Source organism: Apaloderma vittatum, unplaced genomic scaffold (genome assembly GCF_000703405.1).
Source record: "Apaloderma vittatum isolate BGI_N311 unplaced genomic scaffold, ASM70340v1 scaffold20937, whole genome shotgun sequence".
Classification (NCBI taxonomy): Eukaryota; Metazoa; Chordata; class Aves; order Trogoniformes; family Trogonidae; genus Apaloderma; species Apaloderma vittatum.
The window spans coordinates 29,035-38,875 of NW_009727021.1; the positions used below are offsets into that span (position 1 = coordinate 29,035).

At 40.4% G+C, this 9,841-nt stretch overlaps 1 protein-coding gene across 1 annotated transcript in view; it reads right to left on the bottom strand.

Annotated features, from left to right (window-relative positions):
- Nucleotides 1-9,841, bottom strand: part of LOC104277017 (inositol hexakisphosphate and diphosphoinositol-pentakisphosphate kinase 2-like) — a gene marked incomplete at its 5' end in the record, with an annotated part of 33,807 nt that overhangs the window by 22,146 nt on the left and 1,820 nt on the right. The window contains 7 exons of the mRNA XM_009873526.1: nucleotides 3,595-3,716; nucleotides 3,821-3,946; nucleotides 4,626-4,711; nucleotides 5,320-5,429; nucleotides 5,514-5,589; nucleotides 6,497-6,583; nucleotides 7,145-7,246. Coding sequence (XP_009871828.1) covers nucleotides 3,595-3,716; nucleotides 3,821-3,946; nucleotides 4,626-4,711; nucleotides 5,320-5,429; nucleotides 5,514-5,589; nucleotides 6,497-6,583; nucleotides 7,145-7,246 — 709 coding nt within the window. The remainder of the gene's footprint in view (nucleotides 1-3,594; nucleotides 3,717-3,820; nucleotides 3,947-4,625; nucleotides 4,712-5,319; nucleotides 5,430-5,513; nucleotides 5,590-6,496; nucleotides 6,584-7,144; nucleotides 7,247-9,841) is intronic.

The window sequence follows — 9,841 nt, forward strand, 5'->3', positions numbered from 1 at the left end:
ATTGAAATCCAAGATTTTATCACTTGCCTATGGGTTAGATAAATAGGGACTTGTCACACAATGCAGGTATTTGCCTAGAAATGTCCCCCAAAACACCGCCTTGGCAGCCAGGATTGCTCCAACAGTGCTGGTGACACATCACAGAGCAAGCTCCCCAGCACTAGCTGAAGTGATCTCAGCATCTCAGTGGTGCCAACATTGCTCCTGGTAGGCCACAGCTGTTCAGGTCTTTGGTTGCAGGCAGTGCATGGTGCTTTCGCCCTGAAGCTGGAAGCAACAACAGCCTGACTTGTGGCAGACATGCTCTGGTTGCGGCATTGCACGACCAGACAGTAGCTATGAGAAAAGTTAGCACGCTGAACAGCATCTGGGAGGACAAACAGGAGACAGACAAGGTTTTTGCAGACTCCCTCCAGAGGCAAAAGCCCAAACTCCACATGACACAGAATGACAACCAAAGGCTACAGCTGAACAAGAGGTAAATGGAGACTTTCGAAACGGAGAAGGTTGGAAAATTTTCCTGGCAACAGAAGGGCTCTGGGATGAGTAAGCAAACGGGATGGTGTCAAGCCTTTTGACCAAAGAGAAAGCAAGACAGATGGCTGAAATACTTTTGCACCAACGCATGCAGCATGGCAACAAAAAGGAGAAATACGAAGCCTGAACACTTTCAGAGCTTTAAGTTTATTCAGATTATCAAGACGTAGTAGTATAGTTCATATAAATGGCATTTTGCTATATCTAGATACAGGGTAGCATGGAAGTCTGGTAGGCAAGGAGGCAGGGCTGGGCTCTCTATAAAGGAGTAGCTTGAACACTGGGATCTTTGCTTTCAAGCTGGTGGTAAGCAAGTTTAGACCTGATCTTATCCTCAAAGATCACAGGACAAAAATGCACAAGGCAACATCATGGCCAGCCTCTGCTACAGACCACCCCACTGAAAAGGGGAAATAGATGAAGCCTTCTTCACACAACTGGAGAAAGCCTCCTAATAGCAGACCTTCTTTTCCATGGGTGCCCTTAGCCCTGGATATCTCAAACATGGGCAATATTTCAGGGAACAAGCAATGCATATTTCTGGGAGACACCCAGGAGAATTCTTTGACTCAGGCTACTGATAAACTATCAAGCAGAGGCACTCCCCTGGACCTGTTGATCAGAAGTGTCAGGAATGCGGAGGTCAATGGCAGCCTTGGTAACTGAAACCTGATATTATCACAGGTCCTTTGAGATGTGAACAAGGAAAATAATTGCATTAGAAGCCAGGACTTCAAACCAGCAGACTTTAGCTTGCTCATGGACAAGGGTGCCTGGGACAGCTGGATGATCAACAAAGGCAAAGCACAAAAGCACTCCACTCTGACACGTGGAGAGGTCAGCAGAAGGTCAGCATGGACAAAACAGGAACACACTGAAAGTGGAGGCAGGGATGGGATCCTTGGGAATAAGAGAGACACAACCTGAAAATGATGAATGGAATTAAAAACCTGGAGAGGCTGAACTTGACTGGACATGATTCTGAGCAGCCTCATCCAAACTGGCTCCATGATGCATGGAGTCGGACTAGATGACCTACAGATGCACTCTGAAACCTAAATCTCTCTTATCATTCTGTATCATTACTGAAACTCACTCACCTAAGAAGCATTTATGTAACATTTGCATTGTCTGTGTCTTCTCACACAATTAAAAGATCATTGAGATGAGAAAACAAGTGAATAATTTACTAACTAGCAGAGGTATTATGCATGCAAAGGGCTACCTGGTAGGAGGAGCAAAAGAGGAATTTGCCTAGCACGAAGAGGAGTAAAAGAATAGTTTGGCAAGCGCTATAGATGTAGAATGTTCTAAGTTCTTTGTCTAGTATTAGTAATTCCTATATATTCAAATTTATAATGAAAACACAATCATGTTTTTTAAACATCACCACAAAACGTTTTATACCTTCATCTCAGTAAATTAATGTAAAAAAATGTTTCTATGAAGTGTCAAGATGTAGTACTGCTACGATGTCTTAATACATATGCATTTTGACAGGCCCTCAGTAAAACATCCTCTGTAAAAACCTAAAGAAACTACTTCTATTAATTAAAAAAAAAAAAGCACTAATGTATAGTCTGTACAATCTGCCATTAAAATATATGCAAAGTAGTTTATTAACTCCACGTTTCTAATAGTTTCAAACCCTTTAATCTCCTCTATAAAGTTAAAAATCAATGAATGAAAGATGCTTTCAATGAAAAGGGCAAGGGACATGAGCTGGAGCACAGGAAGTTCCATCTAAACATGAGGAGAAACTTCTTCACTGTGAGGGTGACAGAGCACTGGAACAGGCTGCCCAGAAGGGTTGTGGAGTCTCCTTCTCTGGAGACTTTAAAATCCCAATTGGATGCGATCCTGTGTGATGTGCTCTAGGCAATCCTGCTTTGGGTGGGTGGGGCTGGAGGGAGGGAAGGGGCATGGTTAGATCAGCTGATCTCCAGAGGTCCCTTATAACTCCAACCATTTTGTGATTCTGTGAAAAGTACTGGCTTTTGAACTCCAAATTTCCTGTTGCAAATCACTGAATCGGCTGAAAAACACTACTTTTGTTCATGTAAAATGAATACATTATCTCAAATCCGTTCTAATGTCTGTGCTTTAATCAATACACACACACACAACCTGTCACAGAAATCTGACAGAATTTGACGAAAGTAAGCCCTACTCAAATAACCAAGGTGCAAACTAAAAATATTGTCAATTGCCTCCTGGGCTGCATCAACAGAAGCATGACTAGCAGGTGAAGGGAGGCGATTCTCCCCTCTCTGCTCTCATGAGACACCACGTGGAGTGCTGCATTCAGCTTTAGGACCCCCAACATAAGAAGGACATGAACCTGTTGGAGCAGGGCCAGAGGAGGGCGACAAGGATGATCAGAGGGATGGAACACTTCTACAGAGAGAGGCCAAGAGTTGTCGTTGTTCAGCCTGGAGAAGGGATGGCTCTGGAGAGACCTTATAGCAGCCTTCCAGTACTTAAAAGGGGGCCTACAGGAAAGCTGGGGAGTGTAGTGACAGGACAAGAGGTAACGGTTTCAAACTGAAAGAGAGAAGATTTAGATTAGATATTAGGAAGAAAATCTTTACTGTGAGGGTGGTGAGGCGCTGGAACAGCTTGCCCAGAAAAGCTGTGGATGCCTCATTCCTGGAAGTGTTCAAGGTCAGGCTGGATGGAGCTTTGAGCAACCTGGTCTAGTGTGAGGTGTCCTTGCCCATGGCAGGGGGGTTGGAACTAGACGATCTTTAAGGTCCCTGCCGATCCAAACCCTTCCGTGACTATGAGTTTGAAGGCTGTTGCAGGAAAGGACTAAGGTATATTGTTATGGCTGTATAATTAAAACCTGTGTGCCAAGAACTTCAAATGCTTGGCACATTAATTGTATACTTTTTTGCACTAAACTTAATACTTTTTGAAAATACATTTCAAAAACACATCCTCGTTATGCACTGTGGACTCTAATAAGCCAGAAATCTCACTCAGACTTCAAAAGTAAAAACAAATTTGAAAATATCAGAATTATTTTAAAATTGAAACTACAGTTTCACATTGTACCTTTGCAAAAGCTGCTGCAGTCATCTGAACTCGTCCCTCATCAGAAGCGTAGATTTTGAGATCATGTCGGTAAGTGCTATGTAATCTAAGTAAACCACATCCAGGAAATCCAGCATAATCTCCTATAGAACAAACATTTCACTCAAACTCTCATTTTGCACTTGATTATCTTCAAAAGGGATTTAAGCTATTCAACATGGTTTTAAAAATTTTTTTATTTTTTTACCTTGTCCACCTGGATACATACACCTGAAAGCCCTTCCAAGTTCCTCTGCTTGAACCCTGCCTGCAGGGGTCAATTCTCCTCCCCATTTTAGAACCAGAAGCAGGGATGGCTCATTTCTTCTATTATCTAATTGTACACAGAGAGAGGTGTTTAGTAGTGAAGTATATTCTGAATGTTGGGAGCTTTTGGTATATGAACAACAACATTTGGACTATGCAGGGCTTCAGTAAAGGATCTCTTCAACATTATGGATCTTTAATAGAATTTTAACATTACGAAAATATTGAACTGGACAGCTAAATGGGCACTTAAACAGAGTAAACTGAAGTAGTTAAATCAGGAAGAAAATCTAAGTGAAAAACATGTAGCATGATATCTGAAGCAAAAAGTAAAATGAGACAGAAAAAATAAATTGGATGTGAAATACTCTACAGTTATATCAGTTAATAATCATGGGTCAAGGACCAGAAAAGCTTATAAAAGCTTCAAAGATGGCAGTAGAAACAGTGTGGAATTTTCTCATCCTATCCCCATAACATCTCTTTTCGCAAATCACTGAAGCTTCCTTTCAGGTTACTTTTCTATTACAAAAAGCAGTATTGAATACAAACTTACTACATAGTTCTAGGTGTATGATTCATCAGATTAAGAGACTCAATATCTGCCAACAATATCAACATTAATTCAAAATAACAGATTCCTTCTTGTTAACATCAAGACTTGTTAACATCTTGTTAACATCAACAACATACTAGACTATTTAAACACACACAGTAAACGGCTAGATTCTTAAGTAATACAGTACCTTCCTCTTCACTGGAAGTCTTTGGGCACCCATGAGGAAGGTATGTTAACTGAACTTTGCGATTTATGCCTGAAAAATGCCCATACCTGAAGAAGGATAAGGGGAAAATGAGAGGGGAAGACAGAGAGGAGCATTTATGTATTTCCTCCAAACCTGTCACGTGGCTGTAACAGGATATAACGCAACAATGCTGGTCATCGATTTGTGTATTTGACCACTATTTAATGAATCAGTGCTCATTTAATGAATCAGTGCTCAAATCAGGACACCAATCTGACTCGGCAAGCACAGAATGACTACAAAGATATCAACCATTCTACAACAAAACATTTAAAAATACTATCTGCTTTTTTTTTTCCCCACACAACTCTGAACATAAAACAGGGGAAAAAAAAGAGCATCTGCAGAGTGCATGAGCAATTTATCTATTCAGATCCATCACTAGAGTGGCTATGAGTATCCATAATCTGATCTGACTGGATCTCCTGATCTGATCAGGAGAAAAAACAGAGAGATGGCTCAGTTCTCCTTCCTAACGACAAACATAAAATAATTTCTCTTGGTAACAATTGTTCTTGAATTAATATATCATTACATATTTGATAACAATTGCAATTCAAGCAGTAACTGGTCAAAAAAGTCAAGATAGCACATTCAGTTTTGTTGCTATGAAGTCTGAAAATTAGACACTTACATTTCTAACACAGTCTTTAGCTGTTCAAGTTTTGCTTTACTTTCTTCAATTTCAGAATCATTGTTTTGCCCAAGCTCTACGAGGAGTTGCCTTGCTATATCAAGCACTTCCTAAGGAAAAGTGACATAGGATTTACTTAAACAAATAATTTTCTACTTATAAAATACCAACCAAGAAAATAAAGACAAACTTGCCTGCAATTGTTTTGGCTTTTTCAGTTTTAGCTTTCCAGATTTATATCCATCACATTTTTCAAAAAGATCAAAAAACCTTGAAGAGAAATTATTGATTTAAAATGCAATTAGTAAGTTAAAATATTATTTGAACAAACAGCTCTTAAACTTCAAGTAGTCACCTTTACATTATTTGAAATCCACGTCAAAAGTGGTACTGCAGAGGGCAAATCAACATTTATTCAAATCCCATTTCCTAAAAAGGTCTTCAACACATTAGAGAAATAAAAGTAGTGAAAATGTTCTCTTACTGACTTGCTAGTGTTAAAAAAAAAAAAGTGAAGACATTCTATATATCAAATTACATAATATTCAACTATATAGCTATGTCAATTCTTAATCTTTAAGAACGATCCTGAACAGAAGTAGAGAACAAAAATACCAAATGAGCAGTCATATATTTTCACAGCATGTATCTGTGAATGCTAGAATCTAGCCTCAAAACAAGTAATTACTTTTTACTGAAATTGCATTGAATTCCAATTATGTAAGGCAATTTATGAATGCCAACATAAAGATGGTATCTAGCAGAAACTCAGACTCATCAAACTTTGACAAAAAGGTGGTGCAGTAAGACAACAGCTCACACAAGAACAATTATAATAAGGGAAAGGCAGAACCAATGGTCAAATGGAGAACTAGAATTATTCTTTGCTGCATTACTTTCAGTAATGATATCTATAGAGAAAAACACATCTTCATTAAGCAAGACTGCTCACAAGGCATGGCACATGATGAAGTCTGCACAAGTAATTTGTCAATCCTGTTAGAAACAGAGGTTCATACTTGTCGATTAGCTGCAACATCAGTTAGATTTAAACCAAAACTAAAGAAAAAACCAACTTCTGTGATGTAATTCCTGCTCCATTCATTGTTTGCACACCCGCAGGAAGTGAGCTCTGCTCTAAAGCTTCTGAACTAATTTTTACTAATTTTTTACTTACTTCTGATGTTTTACTTCCATTTTCATTTTTTGTTTTGGTGTTCGGTCCCCATGGCGTATTACGGCTATAACACATCTAAGCTCCATCCTGAAATTTCAAGAGAGTTATATTTCATAATTCTATATATGAGGGTCTCTTATTTAATATTAAACCCACCATGAATCAAGACAATTTATAAAATTGTAGTTATCTGACATAACTACATAAGTGATGGAAGGATATGCAAGAATATAAGGTTAACTGAAAATGATGTAAGGTATAAAATACAAATATTGATTTTTAAGACTTGGGTAACTACAGAATATCTATTTCATGTAGCTTTTAAAACAATAATTTTGAGGTTCATTAAATGAGAAAGCATGTTTATTAGAAGCGCATATTAAGTTGGTGCTGGAACAATGATTAGCAGTGAAGAAAGTTATGCATAAAAGATGCTACATTGGAAAATCTGCTGTTCTATACTCAGCTTGACTAAGGGTCAGAAACTCTGATTGCTGGCATAGTAATTGTGATTCCTTCCTTGTTTTCACCACACAAAACAAGCGTTCATAGGTCAAAGTGGGCACACCTTGTGAAGAGAAAAAAAAATTCACAAAAAAAGTTACATTCAAAGTTTACAAAATTCAGCAGTAGCTACTATTTTCTTACATTGTTCCAGAGGTGGTTGGCACAATAGGGATATCTTCAGCTTCCAAAGGAATTGACCACGGTATCTGAAACTGGGGAGCAAGTTCTCTCATTATGATATTTCTAAAAATGGGGTTAAAAAGAAAAAAAAACAAACAAAAACAACCCACTAAGTTTAAAGCACATCTTACACAATACATACAAGCTCCAAACCAAACAGATAACATACACATGCATTTTTATCAATGTGCCTTTAGAGGACTAGAAGTCATGAGTCACTAGACACGTATTTTAATTGTACAAAATTCCTACTTAAACAATGGTTTAAAGCTATTACAACTGCTACAAAGACCACACTAGCCTAACGGCCCTGGCTTTGTAAGAAACCTCAGGTTTTTAACTCCAGAACCTAAAAAAGTTCCTTGGAAATTACTTAGTCTTGTTCATTTAAATATACAGACACCTGACTCCATTGCACAGTTGAAAGTATGCAATAATTAGCAAGCCATTCTCATCAGAGAGTTAACCTTTAGTGGTAATTTCTCAAAAGTTTCTGTGATAGAACCGTGTTGCGGTTTAGGGCTGGGCCAGCCACTAAAACGTGGACAGACACTCTAACCCCCTCTTCCCCTCCAAACAGAAAGGAAAAGAGAATGAGGCAGAGAGGCTTAAGGGTTAAAAAAAAATCCTAACTAAAATGGCTTTAATGAAACAATAATGGAAATAATAGTGAAATTACAAAAATAAATAACTATACACAACTATATATAAGCCAAATAACAAACCCGACTGCACACCCCCCTCCCCGATGCTGCAGGGCAGACGCACCAGGAAGCCCCAGGCTCAGTGGTGGTGGGAGCTGGATACAGGGAGCTGGACTCGGCAACTCAGGATCCGGATCAAAAGCAGGAGATCGAACAGAGTCCTCCCTGGACACCGGCCATTGCAGAAAGAGAGCTAAACTCTCGTGATCACTCAATTTATACTAAATATGACGTATATGGGATGGAATACTCTCGTTGGTTACCCGTCCTGTCTATTACCCCCCGGAGGTGCAACCTTTTACTTCCTTGTGACCCCTCTTACCACCCAGCACCCCCAGTGTGGCACACAAGAGCCAGCAGTGGCCTTGGTCACTGTGAGAATAAGTATCAGCAAGAGCCTGTCTGCATACCAGTGCCAGGCAGTGACTGTAAACATCAAGAGTTATCACTGTGTTATCACTGCTAGTAGCAGACATTGTCTGCAAAAACACGCTGCTAACTTCAGAAAGTGCAGCCTCCTAGAAGAGACTGAACTAAAAAGTTAAAAATCACTGAACAGAATTGGTTTCATTTGGCTCAAACCAGGACGAACTGGAAAAATAGGTAAAGTCTGGCCATAACTACAAAATAATAACACTGCCTCCACCTACAGAAGGTTGTTACATCTTGCTGTGTTCTGTTTCCCAAGTATTTCATCAAATTTATTGAACTTCAGGTTAATATCTGCATAAGAACCTGTAACATGGAGGGAAAAAACTGTGCATCTTGAAGTAGCAAAAGCCAAAATTTAATTTTTAAGAATCTCGAAAAAATAATTTGCTGTTACTTAACAATGCAATGTATTACCTTCAGGAATAAAGCATAAGGAAAAAATCATGAGATAACTTTAGAGAATTCAACAGCTACAACAATTTGAATAAAGATAAATCAAAATGGGTCTGAAAGCTCAAAAAGTGGCCTACACCAGCAGAACAACATTTGTTATGTAGGATTTCAGCTTAGCTCTTTCCCAGAAAGTCAGGCTGTATCTCATCAGTGCAATCCTACCGTAAAGCCAGTTTAACTGGCCAAATGGGGATCAGTCTACTCTCAGGGTGTATTGGGTTTGCCTGGCCAGATTTTGGTGGCAGAGGGGCTGTAGGGGTGGCTTCTGGAAGAAGCTGCTAGAAGGTTCCCCTGAGTCTGATGCGCCGCCCCCGCGCGGCAAAAAGACCCCCCCCGCCGCTGGCCAAGGCTGAGTCTGCCAGTAAAGTGATAGGAGAGGAACGCCGCTGTGACAACATACTTAAGAAATGGGAAAAAAAAACCAAAACAACCACGCCACACAATAGCTGGCAGAGAGATAGAGGAGCGAGAATATGTGAAGACACCAAGGTCAGTGAAAAAGGAGGAGGGGAGGATGTGCTCCAGGCACCGGAGCAGAGAGTACCCCGGGCCGTGGTGAAGCAGGTTGTCCCCTGCAGCCCATGGGCAGGGTGTAAGTGTCCACCCTGGGGCAGAGGACTCCACGCCGTGTGGGTGGATGCCTGAAGGGGGCTGTAGCCTGTGGGAAGCCTGCGTATGGCAGGACTTTTGTGACACCACGGGGACTTGCGCTGGAGTGGTTTCCCCTGAAGGACTGCACCTCAGACTCATGTTGGGATGGATTGCCCTTTGTGAGGGGACTCACACTGGGCAGTTTGTGATGAATCACCCTTTGTGAGACAACTCATGTTGGAGAAGAGTGTGTGAAGACTGTCTCCTGTGAGAGGGACCCCACCATGGCCCAGGGGAAGAGCGAGGAGTCCTCCCTCAGAGGAAGAAGTAGCAGTAGAACCAAAATTGGATGAACTGACCATAACCCCTATTTCCTGTCCCCCTGAGCCGCTTGGTGGGAGGAGGTGGATAAACTGAGATTGACATTGAGCGCAGAGAGAAGAGAGGAATGGGGGAAGGTGGTTTGGGTTTTAAGATT